Below are 20,469 nucleotides of genomic sequence, written 5' to 3'. Positions count from 1 at the left end.
CCAAACTCATCAAATTGTATAAAGTAATTATGTGCAGTTTTTTATACCAATGGTATCTTAATAAAACTAAAGTAATTATATTTTTAAATATTAATATATAATATAAATAACATATTTATTTATATATAAAACAAAGTCTTCTTTGTAGAGAGTACCTGGATTTTTATTCCCACATATATTCTACCACTCTCAGTAGTCTAATGCTCTTCCTCAATAAAATCACTTTAGAAGGTATAGAAGCCCTTAAATCTACTTATTTATTTTTTTCATTTAATTTAAATTTTTCTGTTGTTGCTAACTCTTTAACCAAGCCATGAACAGGTAACTAGTGACTTTTAGTTTGCCCAGGCCACACCACTGACCACAGGGTGAAGCCAGGACTCCCAGGGCCCAACAAGACTGGCCTAGGTTTATTGCCATGTGATTGTCCCAATGCCAAGGCCCAGGGAAAGGGGGCCTGTGGAGAGCGGGGTAGGGGGCAGTTTCCAGTGCACACCAAGTCAGTCAGGAGCCCACCCGCTGTCTTCCCACTGCTAAGCTCATTGTTGCAGGAGGCAGTGTGCATGTGCCAGCATGGTGGGAATCTGTTGGGAATTGCCCTGCCTGGTATCAGAAGCTGTAACCCCTGCCTAGGCTAAGGCTAAGGGAACGCCCTTGGAACCCTAAGCCAGCAAGGAGACAAAAGCTTATCTCCCTGGCAGGAGCACTGCTTCTGCTGCTTCATTCGTAACTGCACCCCAAAGCTTGGTCGGTTAGCCAAAGTCAGGTAAGATTTCCCAACCGGGGAATGATCTAAGACAGGCAAGATCATGTGGGAGGCCCCCAAAAGAATGACTTTGGGGGCTACAGCAAAAGGGGGTGATGGACCCTCAGCTTCGACATACCTGAATCCTCAACTCCTTATCTCCTGCTTGCCTTAGTTCCCTTGCTCCACCTAAGCCTGAAACAATGACAGGGTGGTGCAACTCTGTGCTGAAAAGGGCGGGTTGCCGGGTGATCAGGCCTAAGAAAGAATATGTAAAATCCTGTGAAACCTGCTTTGTTTAGAATGTTCTCCATGCACTTTGCCAAGAAGCACAACAAAAAGGCCTGAAGAAGATGCAAGCCAACAATGCCAAGGCCATGAGCGCACGTACTGAGGCTATCAAGGCCCTGGTCAAGACCAAGGAGGCCAAGCCCACGATCCCAAAGGGCAGCAGCCGCAAGCTCAGTCGACTTGCCTACATTGCTCACCCCAAGCTTGGGAAACGTGCTTGCACCCGCATGGCCAAGGGGCTCCGGCTGTGCCGGCCAAAGGCCAAGGCCCAAACCAAGCCCCAGGCTGCAGATGTGGCTCAGGCTCTGGCTCGGGCCCCCAAAGGTACTCAGGCCCCCCAAAGTGCCCAGGCCCCTGCAAAGGCTCCGTAGTAGCCTCTGTCCGCTGGCATGAGGACAGAAGGACTGGTGTGCCCCCCGGGATGGGGTCCTCCTGTGGTGTCTGTGCAAATAAACCCGAGGCAGGGTCTGTCCGCCAGCCTGTGTCTGTGATCCCGGTCCCAGGACTGGGGCTCAGGTTCAGGTTCAGGTGGGGTCAGTGCCTCCATTTTCTGGGGGGCGGGGTGGGGAAGAATGTTCTCAGTTCAATGATAAGGGTCCAAGGAAGAAGTTTGTTCTTTAAAGTTTTGCGACTCTTTGACCATGACTCAAAATAGGCCCTCAGACTTCCTTGTTATCTATTGTTTGATCCTTACTTCCTAGCAATGAGTAATGAGCTTTTACCTGAATTCTTATTCAAAGGAAACCAATAAAAAGCCTCTCCAGAGGGGAATGGGGTGCTCTCCCCACCAGGGAGGGTGGCCATGCTGTGCCCTCCAGGAGAGAGGGTGGCCAAGGCGCTCCCCATGTGAGGAGTAGCCCTGCTGTTCCTTTTCCCCCACAGGACCTGGTTGTCTCTGTGTATTTTTCTCACATGTTGACAAGCCATCCACAGTATTCCACAGTCACTGCCAGCCGGTGATCACTTCAGGAATCAGGCTTTCTGTTCTCAGACCCCCTTCCTAAGACATTCTGTGTCCCCCATGGGGTCTTGGCAGTAGCTTGACCTGTAGAAAAAGGACACAGACTCCATGGCATCCTCAGTGGGTCCCAGCAGCCAGAGGACACCAAGGGCTCCCCTATTGGCTGGAACCTCTCAGCATTTTTGGCTGGCAAACCAGGAGAAGGGGCATAGACCTTGGCATGAGGCCTGGTGGATACACATTTTGCAGAGCGAGCAACAGGCTTCGATGGTGTCTTTGTCACTAGCCATCAGCCAGACATCCTGCTCTTGGGGACTGAAGACCAATGAGATGAGCAAGTTCTGGTGCCACAGCGTGGCCAGGCAGATGTTCTCATGGTGGTTTCAGATGTAGCTGTGCTGGCCCTTGCCTTGTTGGTCACAGAGTACCTGCTGACATCTGAGAAGATGAAGAAGCACTCATTGTTGGATGTATAGGCACCATGGGCATGCAAAACCAGCTTCACCTCTGGCATGATCTTCAGATCAAACACCAGCAGCTTAATGTCCTGAGCCATGGGTGGCAGCTGCATGTGTTCAGCCACCACTGAGCCACTGGGCCCACTGTGACTCTTAGCTTACATGTACCTATTGTCTGGAGACAAGTTCATCCCAATGATGTGTCAATCACATGGTCCAGGGTACCAATGACCACCTGGTGCAGTAGGATCTTCTTGGTGCCCCCAATCTGGTGTGGCATGTAGGTGAAGCAGCCCATGGTGAAGATGAGGAACTTTTGGGGGCATTAGTTCCCCCCACCAGTGTCCAGCAGCAGATCAGGGCTGTGGAAATAACCGGTCAGCCACCATCCACATGTGGATGGTGTTGGGGTGGAGTTTCCAGAGCCCCTTCACTACACTGATATTCTCAGACTCCACATTCTGGAAAGTGATGTCTCAGATGCAATGCAGGATCCCCAAGATCAGGCTGGTCTCTGTGAGCCAACAGCCAAACACATCCTAGGGCTTATTACTCTACTTGGGACAGAGGCAGGAAGTGGTCTAAGCTGATGGCCGAAATCTCCCCAAAGGAGAAGTTAAGAGCACTCCTGGGCAAGCCAACAACAATGAGTCATCCTAGTTGAACTGGAAGGACTGGGTATAGCTCCAGTTGCAGAGCTGCATGTCTGTGTCTATGCTATGCAAAAGCAAGATGTTCAGGTAATTGTTCCAGATCTTTACCATGCAGTCCTTGCAGCAGGAAGCAAACTGGTAGCCAGAGTAGAAGAAGCTGACGTACAGGACAGGGTCAATGTGCTCCTTCCATCTGCTCCTCCATGCAGAGCCCCATGTCATAGAGCTGCCTCAACTCCTGGTACCAGGATGTAGCTCAGGATTTTGGGCAATTCATAGCCACCAGATAGTAGTGGTAGAACTGTTCCCCCCACAGGAATTTGTCTTAGGGCATGGTTTTCCATTGGTTGTGCACCAGCCCCAGCAGGCATCAGGTCTGCAGGGCCCAAGCTCAGCAAGTTCTGATAGACTGGGATGTTGGGAAGCAGACCAGTGACATGGTCCCCTAGTCCATCATGACATTCTGCCCAGGCAATCCTTGGCCACCCCCATCCATATGTGCTGCCCCTGCTTAAGGTGCCTGACTTTGGCCCAGGGGCCTCTTTCTTCTCACCCTCAAATCTATAGAATTTTCTTAAAGCAATGCAACCACATTTATGGATAAAGTCAGAGATAATGATTATTTACATATTTGCAAAGAATATATAACAGAAAAATTAAGAATTTTTCTTCAGGCTTTCTCTAACAAAAGGCAGGCTAGTCTTCCAGCCAAGATAAAGGCATAAGTAAATACACTTTGCCTCCTCCCACAACCAAAAGAAGGACAACAACAAATTTAAAAACATAAAACAAACAAAATTGCCAGAAAATCAAATTGTATAGAAGTCCAAAAACCAAGGAGTTAAAGAAGAAACATTCATCCAGACCTGTAAGAGGAGCAGAGACAGGGAGCCAGGGCAGAGAGAACTCATGGCAGGGCAAAGGCTGAAGGACTGGGGCAGACTGGGACTAGTGAGTCAACAGCTGGCAGACCAGTGGTCCCACACTTGCATGCAGATAAACCAGGAGGAACAACTGAGGAGCAACCCAGGGTTCCATGGTGGGGAAATAAAGCCTTAAAATCTCTGACTGTAAAAACCTTTAGTGTTGTGGCAGCAGGAGAAACAGCCAAACTTACAGGAGAGTGCATTGGAGAGACCCACAGGGTCCTAGAACACACATACACGTACCCACCCACCCAGGAATCAACACCAGAAGGGCCCAATTTGCTTGTGGGTAATGGAGGAACTGAAAGCTGGTCAAGAGCTGAGCAAGCAGCATTGTTCCCTCTTGAACCACTCCCCCACTTACAGCACCACAACCTAGCAATGTGGGTTGCCCTGCCCTGGAGAATACCTAAGGCTCCACCCCTTAGAATGTAACCGGCATACTGAGACAAAAAAAAAAAAAATAGCCCAAATGAAAGAACAGATCAAAGCTCCAGAAAAAAAAAAAATACAACTAAGTGATGAAGAAATAGCCAACCTATTAGATGCACAGTTCAAAACAATGGTAATCAGGATGCTCACAGAAATAGCTGAGTGTGGTCCCAACATAGAGGAAAAAGTGAAGGCTATGAAAAGTGAAATAAAGGAAAATGCACAGGGAACCAACAGTAGCAGAAAGGAAACCTGGACTCAAAGAAATGGTTTGGAGTAGAACGAAGAAATAAACATTTGACCAGAACAGAATGAAGAAAAAATAATTCAAAAAAGTGAGGAGAAGTTTAAGAACCTACAGGACAACTTTAAATGTTCCAACATTGGAATCATAGGGCTGCCAGAAGAAGAAGAAGAGCAAAAAATTGAAAACATATTTGAAAACATAATGAAGGAGAACTTCCCTAAACTGGCCAAGGAAATAGACTTCCAGGAAGTCCAGGAAGCTCAGAGAGTCCCAAAAAAGTTGGACCCATGGAAGTACACACCAAGGCACATCATAACTATATTATCCAAGATTAAAGATAAGGAGAGAATCTTAAAAGCAGTAAGAGGAAAGGAGACAGTTACCTACAAAGGAGTGCCCACAAGATTATCAGTGGATTTCTAAAAAGAAACCTTGCAGGCAAGAAGGGGCTGGAAAGAAGTATTCCAAGTCATGAAAGGCAATCACCTACATCCAAGATTGCTCTATCCAGCAAAGCTATTATTTATACTGGAAGGCAGATAAAGTGCTTCCCAGATAAAGTCAAGTTAAAGGAGTTCATCATTACCAACCCCTTATTGTATGAAATGTTAAAGGGACTTATCTAAGAAAAAGAAGATAAAAAATATGAACAGTAAAATGACAACAAACTCACAACTATAAACAACTAAAATTGAAAAAACTAAAACTATGCAAACAAGTAGAACAGAAACAGTATTACAGAAATAGAGATCACATGGAGGGTTATCAGCAGAGAAGGGAAGTGGGAAGAATGGGAGAAAAGGAACAGAGAATGAGAAGAATAAATGTTAGGTAAAAAAATAGACAGGGAGAAGTTAAGAATCGTATACAAAATGTGGAAGCCAAAGAACTTATATGTACAATCCATGAACATGAACTAAGGTGGAGGAATGTGGGTGATAGGGCAGGTGCAGGATGGAGGGGAATTAAGGGGGAAAATTTGGACAACTTTAATAGCATAATAAAAATATTATAAATAAATAAATAATATCCTACTTTAATAAAAGGCATACATATCAGAAGAAAAAAACAACTTTATATTGTAATCATACAAAAATGTTTCATCCTTAGTTCTAATCCAGACATGTAGATGTTTAGGGAATTGTTAAATGTTCTGTCTCTGTCTCTTCCGTACACATGAAATGGTGTTATGATATGTGAGAATGTTATAAATAACTACACTGACATGTTAACTGTAATTATCTCCAATATCATCATTGAAGTTAGCAGGGAAGTGAATTATCAATGCTTAGGTAATTTTAAATGATATGGTAAATAAATATTAATATTTCTGTTGTTATTATTCAAAAGAAAAACATTAATTCTCCTAATATTGCTATAACATTTGTCAGGCCGCAGGCTTGCAAAGTTTACTGATTACAGTTTGCTTTTAAAAAATGTTATAGGTATAATTAATAACAAGAGTAGGTTCATTAGTGTATTATATTATTATAAATATCAAGTGATATTGCTATCCTTAAAATTCTGTTCTGCCTCAGAAAACTAAAAATGGAACTGCCTTTTGACCTGGCAATTCCACCGCTGGAATTATGTCCTAGGAACTTTGAAACACCAATCCAAAAGAACCTATGCACCCCAACGTTCATAGCAGCACAATTTACAATAAATAGCCAAGTGCTAGAAGCAACCTAAGTGCCTATCAGTTAATGAATGGATCAAAAAACTATGGTACATTTACACAATGGAATTCTATGCAGCAGAAAGAAAGAAGGAGCTCCTTCCCTTTTTGACAGCATGAGTGGAACTGGAGAGTATTATGCTAAGTGAAATAAGCTAGGCAGTGAGAGACAAATACCATATTATCTCACCTTTAACTGGAACCTAATCAACAAAATAAAATGAGCAAGCAAAATATAACTAGAGACATTGAAATTAAGAACAGTCTGACAGTAACCAGAGGAGATGGTTACTGTCAGGGCAGGGGATAATGGGGACAGGGGAAGGGTTTTCAGGAACAACTATAAAGGACACATGGTCAAAACCAAGGGGAGGTGGAAGCAGGGGAGGGAGGTAAGGATGTCTGGGTTTGAAGGGGGAATAGTGGGGGGTAAATGCAGACAACTGTTCTTGAACAACAATAAAATAATTTTTTAGCCCTGGCTGGCATGGCTCAGTGGATTGAGCGCGGGCTGCGAACCAAAGCATCGCAGGTTCAATTCCCAGTCAGGGCACATGCCTGGGTTGCAGGCCACGGCCCTCAGCAACCACACATTGATCTTTCTCTCTTTCTCTCTCTCTCTCTCTCTCCCTCTCTCTTTTTCTCCCTCCCTTATCTAAAATTAAATAAATAAAATCTTTAAAAAATAATTTTAAAAAATCTGTTCTGGATATGTCTATGTAGTGTCATTGTAACCATGAAAACTGGATTTCAGCCACTTAGCATCTTGAATTTATATGATCCAGTGATATGTTGAAGGAAACAGATTTTCACTAACAAGGTTCTAACCTTGAGAGGGGCTGAGAGCACTCCTGCTCAGAGCTCTCCTCTTCGATGAGACCTAGAACTCCCCTTGTTCCCAAAAAGTCTATAAGACAAGAACCATGTCCAGAAGTTCCCCCATAGCCTTATCTGTCCTTAAGCCAGTCACACAAACAGATTTCCAGCCTCTCCAGAATGTGCACTGTGGATTTCAGAGTTGCCATCCTCTTGCAGCAGCTCCCTCCTTCAGGATCTGGGGTGTACTGTCCTCAGTTTCCATGTAGCAGTTCAGAAAACCATGTGCTGTGTTACACTGTCCCTGAGGCTGGAGCCCAGGGAGGCATGTGTCCCAGCATGGGACCTGGCTCCAGGAGTGGGCTCTCATCCTCTGCAGGGTCTAACCCCCTAGTGGGCCCCTCATCTCCTAGTCCCACAATTGCTCCCATCTATGTGGAGAGCAGGGCCAGATGCCCAGAATGTCCAAATGCCCAAAACCCAGAGACAGAGAGCTTGCACCAAGATCCAAAGTCCCATACCAAGAGCCCCCATACCAAAATAGCGATGTCCTTCAGAAATTCAGAAGTCTGCAGCTCAGGATTCCCAGCGACAGTTGAGCTCCAAGCACCTTTCCTGAGTCTGCGTGCAATGACCTGAGTCCTTATAGTGTCTGTTTCTCTCCTTTGGAGCCACCTTTACACCAGCCATCAACTCACCAGTGTATCTGTGTGCTTGGCCATGCGGGTCTCCAACAGCTCCACCAGCTCTGCTGCCATCTTCTATAGACAGACCTCCAAACGGACCTCTTGATCTCATGGTAGACCTTGTGTTACTTGACCTGCTCCAATTTCAACTGCTTGGCTCAGAACTTCCTGCATGGCTGACATCCAGTTCTTCCTATGGTGCATTAGTATCGACCATTTTTGTCAGTTCCCCAGTGCCTTTGACCCCCTTTTGGCTGTTATCTTTGGTCAGGGCAAGAGTTCCAAGCCATGCACAGACACCCAGAGTGGGCATCCACCCTGTAGCTCAGCAGGTGCTGTATGAGCTCCACTCCTCCCCCTGACCAGTTATGTCACTCTGCCAAGTCATTCAGCCCTGAACATTGTTACAGTCATGTATACAATTTACTCCAAGCAGCTTCTGCAGCTCCTCCCTTCAGGAAGGCACCCGCTGTTAATCTCTTTGTTATGCAGTGACTTAACTGCTGTACCCTTCACTCTAAGGGCATTTTTCTTCCCCTCTTTACAGGATTTGGGGGAGATGGTGGGGTTCCCCTATTTTCAGAAGACCCATGCTCTATACCTCATTAAAAAGTACATAAATTGCCCCTACCTGCCATCTTCACTTTAAACTAATTATTGGCACAAAAGGGAAGGCACTGAATGATATGAAACTGAGTGAATAAAGCCTTTATTTGTTATCTTAAAATGGCTCTAGTGCCTCGGACATAATTGGAGGTTTATGACTAGATCAACTGTGAAAACATTACCAAACCTGCCAAGAAAGCACACAGTTCATACTGTTTCCCTCTTTTTTCCTTTATGATAAAAAGTTGGTTTTATAATGATATTAATTCTCTTCTGGTGAAGCATTCAAAAGAGAGTCATTAGAACTGACTAGTTGCTCAAATCTCTTAACCTTCAGTCTCCCAATTTATTTTATTACCCTGGGTATATTAGAAATCCAAAAGAGGGAATAGCTGGAAACATTTAAATGCTGAACTGAGCAGTTTTATAAAATGGAAAAGAGAATGAAATATTACTATGTGAAATGTATTAGGATGCATGTGTCCACAATTATAAATGCAGAATAACAAACATTTATCAAATATGAAGGCATGAAATCCATACATTTTAAAATGGCACATTTCTAATAGCCTGGAGAATTTATTACAAAATTCATTAAATCAACTCTTAGCAGGTTCACAAGCAGATTTTGTTCACAAACAAACTTTGTTTTATCTCATTGAGAATACAAAGATCCAAAGGGGACAAAAAACTTCTCCAAAGTATTTCAGTGTATAGTAAAAAGAAAACAAAAACTAATTTATTAAATTTAAGAATGTCAAACAAAATATATATTTTGCTTATATGTGATAGCTTTTTCACAAATTGAAAATGGAGGTAGTAGTTTGATAAGAGTGAAGTTCAGGATATGTGTGTTTGCACTGGGGAGAAAGAAGTTTGCAGAATGAGTAAAGAAGTGAGAAACTTAGCTTCTAAATTTAACAGTTTTTATATTGACCCTGAAAAAACTCAGACTTAGAAATAACATATGATTCACATGCAGTCACTAAACTAGTTGGTATGAAATCTCTTTTCTACTAAGCAATTCTTTTGTCCATTTTCCTATGTATAAATTTGATGTGTTAACAATTGACACTGTTTTGTTGTGATGTTTGTTAATAATTATCCCCTTTTTTATCCATATTATTGATTTCAAACTTGGAATTTGTACACTAATGACTCTAGGTTCCTTAAGGAGGAAAACAAAGTGTGACTCTTACACATTCAGAAAAATCGGTTTGTCCAGTTTCAAAGCTGTGGTCATTCCATCCACATCTAGTAATATCGGGGTGCCTTGTTGTTAAATATCAGCATTTGTTTTCTCTGGCTATGCCCTCACACTCCTGTCTTCTGAATCTTCTTCCTTGATGGTTGATGAGGTTTGTGACTGATGCTCAGAGCCAAGGAGGTTGAGGGTGTGCACAGAACTGGCCCATTATATGGCAAACTGGTACAGCCCCCCGCTACTGATCAGTTCCCCTCCACCAAGTAGTTGCATGTTGCCTCTCACCTATCCTCATCCCGTTTCACCTGCAGAGCAAGCCTGGGTTAGCAGGTCTATTGGAAACAGCCTTCAACTACCAAGGTGTTTGTACTTTGTTGTGTTCTGTCATCAATGAGAAATGCGGATTTCAGAAAGTCAGCCCTTCCTGTTTGAAAACATGAGATGGAACCAAGACAGATCACCCAAGACAGATCACCCAAGACTCAGCGTTGGGGCCAGACCCCATCTGTCCTCGGCCCTGTTCTCTACCTGGACCACCAGCTCATATTTGTCTAGTGATCTTCCAGGTGCATCTGACCTGCTGTTTCTCCACCCAGTTTGGGTTGCCTCCAAAATGGCAGCAGTGTCCCCCAGGGCCCTGTCATCAGCATGTTACAAAGGCTCCAAGTGAACATGTCTATGAAGGCTCTGTGTGGATGACTTTCTTCCATTCTTTAAAGAGGATACTATACTGTAAGCTTTTGACCTCATGCCTTGCATAGTAAAAAGAGTTTTGGGGTTTTTGTTGTTTTGCAAGAGTTTGTTTTGGTTTCCTTTTGTTTTTATTTTGGCCTTTCCTTTCTTTGTCTTTTCATGTAATCCAGATATTTAAAAGGACAGATGATGGCTAAAGGTATAATGTGCAGCTTGTTTATACATTATTTTGGGGATGCTTATACCTTGGATGGGAAATGGAATCTTGGGTTCACCAGGCCCTGGAGCCACACTCACCCTTCCCCCTTCCCCTCCAGTTCAGAACCTATTGTTTCTCCTTTAAAATATGTGGTTGTACCAACTCTTTCCATATGAAAGAATTTTCCTTATTTAAATAAAAGAGTAAAAAAAATTCTATTATTTAGTGGATTTTATTTCAATAGCTACTTATACTAGATCACATAATTTGAGATAAAATTAAATATAGAAATTAATTAATATGCTATCATTTTTATTTATATTACAATAGACACTGAAAACTTCTCTTCTCAATTAGGATAGAAAGCTACAAGAAAACATCACTCATATGCTAACATCCAGATAATCTAAAAAATCATAGCTTTTCTTGAGCTCATCAGAAATATGAAATCCAAAGTGAAACAGGTAAACTGAATTCCAAAGCACGATATACCCCTCCAAGGAATAAGGAAACACAAACCATTCACTTTTGACAGATACAGAGCAGGTGAAAGTCATAAAAGTAGGAAAGAAGAAAATAAGTAAAATTGTAACATATTCTTTAAAACAATGTGGGCTGTTGTGACTTTTTAGAATTCCTGAAAGTTCCAGGCAAAAGAGGAGTCCTCGTGCACTTGGAAGCTCTTTCCCAGACTACAGAACCAACAGATGATCAATTTTACTGGATACATCACAGGTTTGATTTAGAACACCTGTAATTTCTATGTTCAAATATACAATCAGCAAGACAGACTTTTACTAGAGAACAAAAATCTTGTTTTAAGATTTTTAAATTTATTTTTAGAGAGAGGGGAAAGGAAGGAGAAAGAGAGGGAGAGTAATATCAATGTGTGGTTGCCTCTCACATGTCCCCTACTGGGGACTTGGCCTGCAACCCAGGCATAAACCCAGACTGGGAATCGAACTGACTACCCTTTGGTTCAAAGTCCAGCACTCAATCCACTGAGCCACACAAGCCAGAGAGAGATCTAAAATCTTGAATAAAAAGAATCAGAAATATATTTTAGATTAAAAATTGCAAATATTAAAATTAAAATGTCAATAGATGGGATTAACAGCAGACTGAGCATAGCAAAAAAGAAAATCTTTAAATTCATTAATAGAAAACAGAATCATGGTAAACAAACAGGGTGAAAGTTTCAGAAAATATTGTAAGATATATTTGATACATGTAATAAAATCAAAATAGATTTGATATATGTGATAATTAATTACCAGCCACAAGTAAGTGTCTGGAGACTTGAGCAAACTTTCCAGAGGAAATGAAAAAAGCTCTAGTCTAACTCAGGAGTTGTACCAAGAACCCACACTCACCCCACCAGCAAGTCCCTGAGCTACTCCAGAGAGATTTTCCAACAATCTTGCCACAAGCAGTAAAGCAGTAACTCCATCTAATTACAGCTGAATGGGTCCATTCAAGGCTAATACACTCCCTTAGGATCAGGTGTGGGTGAATTTTACAGCTAGAAATACCTCATCTTTCCAGGCAGATGAGCCTATTTCAAGTTTGAGTAACTATTTGAGTTACTAGAGTTTTTCAAAGCTGAAATGAGATATGAACCATGGATTTACCAGATTCATCCCGCTTAGGACTCAAGCAGAATAAATGCATTTTCTTCCTTTTGCGCACCATATAAAACTAATGAACATGAAAGTTAAAGAGAAAATACTTAAACAGCTTGAAGGGAGGAAAAAAGGATAAGAGAACCACTGAGTTCTATTGCTCTGGGTTCTATTGCCCTGCCACTGATTAAAACTGACTCCCAATGCCAGAGTGTTATGAAAAGGAAAAGAACTATTTATTCAAAAGTTATACAAATTTAGAATAATGGTGGAATTCTGCCATTAAATCCCACACTCTTCACAAACAGAAAAAAAAAAAACAAAAACACCCACAAACATAGTCCTGCCTCCCCTTGCCAAACCAGGCCAGTCAGAGGGAAAACTCTAAGGGAGAAAAATAAAAGTCTGTAGCTTAGCTGGACAGATTCCTCTCTGTATTCTGGCTTCTCCCAGTTGTCTTTGCTCAGCTAGCTAGGCTCCTGCTCTTAATCCAAAACCTCATCCTGTGGTGGGTCTGTGGAGGACTTTTTGTATCCTTTCAAACTGCATGGCTAAGATAGCATGGCTACCCAATGCCTGAGTTTAAATACTAACGTGGATCTTCCTCCATAACCCCATTTCCAATTCCTCCCACACTGGGTTACAACTGCCAGTAGTCTGGTCACTTCTGCCTTTCTCAGCTGCCATTATTAGTCCAGGCAATCTTGTCCCCAATAAAATACAGCTAACTGCCTTCCTGCTCTCCTGCAGGTGCAACAAACCCCTGCAATTACATGCCTCATGGGTTAGAGTCACCCCCATCTCCCTGGCTCCTAGCACCCTATCACAGCTACCTAACATTACTAAAACACTGGCCAAGTTCTTTAGATATGCAAAGTTAGCTCTCAATGACCCTGATCCACTTCCCCTTCCCCTAGTCTTGTTGTGAAGGTTTGGGATTTTTTTTTCCTTTTTCTATGTTGAGTAGGAGAGCTTCTCCAGTTTGGGGAGACCCTTATCCCAAGCACCACAAGTTCTGGACCTTGTTCCACGACTGTTCTAATATCATCTTCAAAAGAAGAGCAATAAAGCTGCAGCTGACTTTATAAAAAAGATATAGAAGCCTCAGGAAAATGGAAAACTTTAAAGGAAGACAACTATCAACATACATTTCTATTTCTTCCAAAAGAAAGTAAAGATGAAGTAGAGGAGTTTTCAGGTTACCAAAATGAAAGAATGTATTACCTTTCTTCCCTGAACTAAACTAAATGAAGTTATTCACATTAAAATAAAGCTATTTTACATAAAACATAGTAATGTAGGAAGGAAGGAAGGAAGGAATAGCAATACAAAGGTTATAAATGTTGGTGAATATTTTTAAATCGATTATCCAACGCAATAATAGTACATATAGAAGGAGTTAAATATACTTAAAACTAATATGCAAGGCAATCATTTTGAAAATGATTTGACAATTTGCCTTGCAAATGGAATTTGACAATTTCATTCTAAGAAGACAAGCAACCCAATGGGCAAAGGACTCGAACAGACACTTTTCTAAGGAGGACATACGGAGATTCCAGACATATGAAAAGATGTTCAGTATTGCTAGCCATCAGAAAGATGCAAATTAAAACCACAATTAGTTACCACTTCACACCAGTAAAAATGGCCATCATAAACAAATCAATAAACAACAAGTGTTAGAGAGGTTGTGGAGAAAAGGGAACCCTAGTGCATTGTTGAGGGAATTGCAGACTGGCATAACCACTATGGAAAACAGTTTGGAATTTCTTCAGAAAGCTAAAAATGGAACTGCCTTTTAATCTGGCAATTCCACTGCTGGGATTATATCCTAAGAATCTTTAAACTCCAAACCAAAAGGACCTATGCACCCCAATGTTCATGGCAGCACAATTTACAGTAGCCCAGTGCTAGAAGCAACCTAAGTGCCCATCAGTAAATGAATGGATCAAAAAACTATGGTACATTTACACAATGGAATTCTATGCAGCAGAAAGAAAGAAGGAGCTCCTACCCTTTGCATCAGCATGAGTGGCACTGGAGAGCATTATGCTAAGTGAAATAAGCCAGGCGGTGAAAGAAAAATACCATATGATCTGACCTATAAGTGGAACCTAATCAACAAAACGGACTAGCAAGCAAAATATAACCAGAGACACTGAAATTGAGAACAGGCTGACAGTGACCAAAGGGGAGAGGGGAGGAGATAATGGGGGGAAAGGGTGAACAATTATAAAGGACCCATGGAACAATTATAAAGGACACACGGACAATAACAAGGAGGGGTGGAAATAGGGGAAGGAGTTGGGAAGGGCTGGGGTGGTGGGAAGGGGTTGGGGGAAAAGGCAGAGAACTGTACTTGAACAACAATCTTCAAATGTTAAAATATGAGATGGATACTGAGCCAGCAGTATCCATTGCTGAAGATGCTTGTCGAAACATGAGGAAAACATACACACGGACAACCGAGTCCTGTGGAGAAATAGGTATGAATTGGCCACTCTCTCTAGTGGAGAACGCCCTGAGTTGCCGCCTGAGCAGGCTTATATTAAGAATGCAGATATAGTTTGTGGATTACAGTCTGGCAGGGAAGAGCAAACAAATAGGTAATTTTCAAAGAGGCTGACAGAACTCCTGCTGGGATTCTGGGCTGAGATTTTGGGTTTTATCCCTTAAAAAGACTACAGGATCTAAAAGGCTAATTTTGTTTCCTGCCCGTGCCTTCATATTCTAAATCAAGAGCATCCTCCAGCAAGCAGATCTCACAGGATCTTGCATATTTTATGTCCCAGGCCTGATTACCCTGGGGTCTACCAACTCTAGTCTGGGCTGCACTGCCCCTGTTATTTCCACAGGCCTGATTAGGGCAGAGGAGACAAAGGCAGCCAGGAGACTTGGATTTCTCACAACTAAGAACAAGAACTCAGGCTTTGACAAAGCCAAGGGGGCAGGGGTCTATGTTGGTCACCCCTTCATTTCCACAGCCCCCCAAGTCCTTCCCTGAGGCCTCCATGTGATCATGCCTGTCTTAAGCGATTCCCCCTTGGGAAATCTTACCCATCATTGGCTAACTGATCAAGCATTGGAGGCCAGGCACAGAACAGGCAGCATTCATGCCAGGGAAATAAGTTTTGTCTCCTTAGTGGCTCCTGGTTTGGAGGCCTCTCACTCAGCCTAAGTCGAGGGGGGTTACAGCTTCCTAAGACCAGGCAGGGCAGACTCCAACAAAAATAATATAAAATAAAAAATTAAATTAAAAAAAAGAAAGTGGAGACAGGCCAACTGGGCAGCCAAAGTCCTGGTGGAGCTCATAGGCCAGGCCCTGTGTTTTCCAAAGTCAGATAAAACATCAGGTACTTTGGCATCAAGAGAAATGAAAACATTGCCATCCCCCTCACAGTCTATGGGGCTAAAGCAGAGAAGGAAATCCTGGAAAAAAAGTCTAAAGGTGAAAGAGTACAAGTTGTGAAAAATAACTTCTCAGATCCTGGAAACTTTGGTTTCAGGATCCAGGAACACATTGATCTGGGAATCAAATATGATACAAGCATTGGTGTCTATGGCCTGGATTATTATGTGGTGCTGAAGAGACCAGGTTTCAGCATCGCAGACAAGAAACACAGGAGAGGCTGCACTGGGGCCAAACACAGAATCAGCAAAGAGGAGGCCATGCACTCTTTTCAGCAGAAGTATGATGGGATCATCCTTCTTCATGCCAGACTTTTTATAATGAGGAACAAGTACAGGTAAGGTGATTTGGAATTCAAGGGAAAGAAAATGTAGGTAAGGGATTTGGAATTCAGGAAAGAGGTAAATCAGATAAAACCTGTAGTCTAGCAATTTCCCTAACATCCTTTCATCCACTGACTGGTGATTTTCTGTCTGGGTCCTGTATCCTGTGTCCTGTGTCCCGTGTCCTGGGACATCTGTGTCCTGGGACATCTGTGTCCTGGGCTGTGGGATATCTCTCTCTGCACCATAATGGCTCAGATACCTTCTTCATTGTTTGCAATCCTCTTAGGACACAAAGGTGAAATTGCTTGTGGTCTCCTGGAGTCAGGGTGGGCCGTACCTTCAGTTCCTGAAGCAATAGATTTTTACAGGCATTAGCTACTAAGCCTATTGTCATAAGCATCTGTTCACGATATAGTCTTTCCTATAAGTCAGCCAGTCAACTGCTCAGCTAGCTACCTGCTGAGCAGCCTGGCACCAAGGAATAGACAAGAGTCACACACAGTAACTGTGCTATTCACCCAACTTTAATTGAATGTAAGTTCACTCAAAGTAGAACATCAACATACATTAATATCCTACTTACACTTTAACAATCTTAAGAGGAATATAACACACACACACAACAATCAATTGGGGGAAATGAACCAGAGTCTCAGTCTGCAAGTCTGGGAGACAGCGCGGTGGACAAGGGAGTTGTCAGCATCTTGCAAGGAAGTATCTCTTGAGCCAGGTGGGTCACAGGGCAGGTGAAATCCAGCAGGGCAGAGCCTCCAGTGGCCAATGCTAAGGGAGATCAGCATGGCATGGAGCAGCCCTCTGCTGTATGGAGCTTGGAGGTCTCAGCAGTGGTCTGGAAACTGTTCCAATTATACCTTGAAAGTGGTGTACTCCACCCTTCTGGGTCTTTTTGATAAATGTCTTGACACCCTTGCTGTCAAGTGTGGAATTTCCCCAGGAGCCTATCTCTGGGTGTTCCCAAACATGACTTTGCAGACATGATTACTCTGATCATATGTGCAAATATCTTAAGCATATCTCCTTGCCAGACATGTCTGCTTTGACCATGAGGGCAGATTTTTCTCCTTGCCAGATGTGTTTACTCTGACTTAGGTAATTTCTCTCTTTAACCAAAGTGTCATGGCTGACTAACAGCCATTTTAGTTGACATAAGTGACTCCACTTTGTTTTATATACTTTATGCTATCTTGATCGGACCAATGCCAATTTTTTGGTCCTGCTCTCCCACCTTTGTCTCATTCATGTTTCAGCACAGGTGTCCTGCAAATGATCTGACCGCTGGTAGGCACTATGTAGGTAACTACTGAGAGAGAATCAATGTGAATTCTTTTTACTCTGAAGTATGCCAGCATTCTCTTCATGTTGTCATTCACCAATCTCTTGAATAATCATTAAAGTAATAAAGATGCCTAAACAGAAAAGATACAAGGGTGTTATAGAACATTTTGTTAATTAACATTTTTTTACATAATATTATAGTTATGCTATGAATCTTCTTATTTGTTCTACTTTCTCTTGTTGGATTTTATAACACACTTTGCCAAAAGCAATAATAAAATTAATATACTGTCTCTACATTTTTTAGTAGTACTGCTTGAAAGAGCATGAATCTTTGAAATGGAATATAGTGAAAAGAACATAAATTTAAGGATCAGTTAAATTTTTACTACCTATATAATCTTGAAATAGCTATTACAATTTTTAATCTGTAAGAAAAAATTTACTGAAGCATATATGATAGATTATTTTAGGAATTAAATAAAATTTAATAGCTGTGACCATATCCATTAATTTTCCACCCAAACTCAATATTAACAAAACGATTTTACCTAAAATTTGGCTTGGAAATTTAAAAACTATCAACATTAAAGTTACCATCCTACAGTTTTCAGACATAATCATTTTAAAAATGAGGAGACCATCATCCCTTTCCAAACTTTCAGTTCCTCTCCTGTTTTCTTTGATTCTTGAAAGTTTACAAATATAGATACAGCTTCAGCAAGGTTATCAGCACCACAAAAGTAATTTGCCTCTATCTGGGATTTTGAATCTACTTAAGAACAGTGAGTGAGCCTCAAATTTTCACTCCTGTCTTCCATGCACAGGTTGAAGACAGATCTATTTGAGAGAATAGAACAAAAGAAAAGTAGTTTTGCAGTTTTATTTTTAATCCTATATCAGATTGTGTTGCCCAACAATTTGCCCCATCCTTCCTTTGTTCATTTTATAATTCCCAAAACTACAAACATATTCTGATGCTTTAGGATTTCTCAAAACCCTCAATTTATTATTCAAACTTTCTGTGGCTATTCTTAGATATACACAAAAATATAAAATATTTGCCTGCTTTATAGGATTGAAACATTTTATTTCACAGTTCATGCTTAACAAAATAATCTCTAGATTAACAAAATAATATCTTTAGATGACATTTTTATTTTTAAATCTTTCAATAATTGCAGAGTGTGTAGTGCATCTTAACTACTCTATTTTTCAGCTCTATTTATTCCACAATATTTAATCATATGTTATTTTGTACAAATATGTAGAGTAAATTGTTTATTGAAATACAATGATTTAAAAAGTGCACAAAACATAAATGTGTGACTCAATGAATTCTCACCAAGTGAATACATCCACATAATCAACACCCAATTCAGGAGGCAGAACATTTCAAGTACCCAAAATACCTTTATTCAGTCATTTTCTGTCTTTCCTCCCAATTAAAGTAATCTTTATCTTGACTTCAAATACCTTACTTAGATTAGCTTTCCATGTTTTGTAGTTTATATAAGTAGATCATACACTATGTTCTTTTTTTTATGTCTGGTTTCTTTTGCTCAGCCTATTTGTAAGATTTATTCATTATGTTGTACAATAATTCATTCAGTCTCATTGTTGGGTAATATTCTATTGTATGAATAGCCCAATCATATTTATCCATTCTATCACTGATAGACATTTAAGTTGTTTCTAGTTTGGGGCCATTTAAAATAATGGTGATACATATGAAAATGTTGTGCAAAAAATATAGATACATTTCTATTGCATATCTACATAGACTATTCCTACAAGAGGAATTTATTAGGCTATATATGGTTTAATGGTAACCATATTTGTCGCTATTTCCTATTTATTGCCCTTGTTCTTTGCTTGTTTTGTTGTTTTGTTTTTGTGCTTCTACTCTTGCTGTCTTTCCTGGTTTTAACTGAGCATTTTGTATTACTCCATTTTTCTCTCCTTTGAAAGTTGTATAAGCATATCACTTATATTTCCTTTTAACAAATTTGTGTGGTTGTCCTTGGTTTCCAATATACATTTTCACATAATCCAAGTGCACTTTCAATTAACATGATACCACTTTACTACCATGCAGGTACTTTATAACAGAGTATTCCCACTTCCTCTCTCCCATCTGATATGACATCATCATTCATTTAATTTATCCATAAGCTGTAGTCAATGTCATAATCACTGTGTCTGTTGCTATTATTACTTTGAACAAACTGTTCTCTGTTAGATCAATCAAATAAGAAAAATAAAAGTTTTAATTTTATTCATTTATTCCTTTGCTAACACCATTCCTTTCTTTATGTAGATCTCTTTCTGACTTATATAAGTTTCTTTCTCTCAGAAGAATTTTTATCTCTCCTTCACTTTTTTTCTCCTTCACTTTTAAGATGCAAGTTTACTGAAATTCTAGATTGGTAGGTTTTCTTTCAACACTTCCAAGTATGTTTTGATCATCTGAGTCTATGTTACTTCTGTGTCTTCTTTGAAAAATAATAACCAGGTAGCTTTATGGACATATATTCCTAGTAAACACAGAATAATTGCTACAATTTATTAAATACTGATTATGTGCTATACTCTCTTCTATGTCTTCATTAATCCTCACAATAATCACCCGGTAGATAATGTTATTATCACAGATGGGAAAATTAAGGCTGAAAGTAATTTGCCATGTATGATCAAAATATCAAGTGACAAACTACTTTGCTATGATGTCTCCTAATTCAGTATATTCCAGTCCATTTGAATATACCAAATACTCAGTGTGGTCTTTTACAAAGGAATCTTCTATCCATTAATAAAAGGTTCTTTTTAAAAAGATTTGATTTATTTATTTTCAGAGATGGGGAAGGAGAGAGAAAGATAGGGAGAGAAATACCGATTGATTGCCTCTCCCACACTTGGGGATCAAACCTGCAACCCAGACATATGCCCCAATGGGGAATGAAACCTTCACTTTGTGGGATGATGCCCAACCAACTGAGCCACACCTGACAAGACAATAAAATATTCTTTAAAATATTGCTACATACTGTTCCACCACAATAGCCTTTTCAAATAACAACTGGAAAACCTACCAGTTGCTCAGTACTGCTTTTTTATTAGTTTCTCCTGTTCTTTTATAGGGTCCTAAATCTTTCAGCCTTGGTCATCCTAATGTAACTACATGAAAATTCACTGTGAATCCACTGTTAGCATACTGT

General features: G+C 40.8%; 1 protein-coding gene and 1 pseudogene across 1 annotated transcript; one reads left to right on the top strand and one right to left on the bottom strand.

Moving 5' to 3' along the window:
• Nucleotides 1-1,071: 1,071 nt before the first annotated feature.
• LOC114507930 (60S ribosomal protein L29-like) lies at nt 1,072-1,509 on the top strand. The gene has a single exon (XM_036010328.1). It carries the CDS (start codon nt 1,099-1,101, stop codon nt 1,405-1,407), a length of 309 nt encoding a protein of 102 aa, XP_035866221.1. The 5' UTR covers nt 1,072-1,098; the 3' UTR covers nt 1,408-1,509.
• Nucleotides 1,510-2,170: 661 nt separating this feature from the next.
• On the bottom strand, nt 2,171-8,005 carry LOC114507313 (annotated as a pseudogene).
• Between the last annotated feature and the right edge of the window lie 12,464 nt (nt 8,006-20,469).

The sequence above is a fragment of the Phyllostomus discolor genome, chromosome 10, assembly GCF_004126475.2.
Source record: "Phyllostomus discolor isolate MPI-MPIP mPhyDis1 chromosome 10, mPhyDis1.pri.v3, whole genome shotgun sequence".
Classification (NCBI taxonomy): domain Eukaryota; kingdom Metazoa; phylum Chordata; class Mammalia; order Chiroptera; family Phyllostomidae; genus Phyllostomus; species Phyllostomus discolor.
Note: the sequence above shows the minus strand (reverse complement) of the source record. Positions and strands in the feature narration are given on the sequence as shown.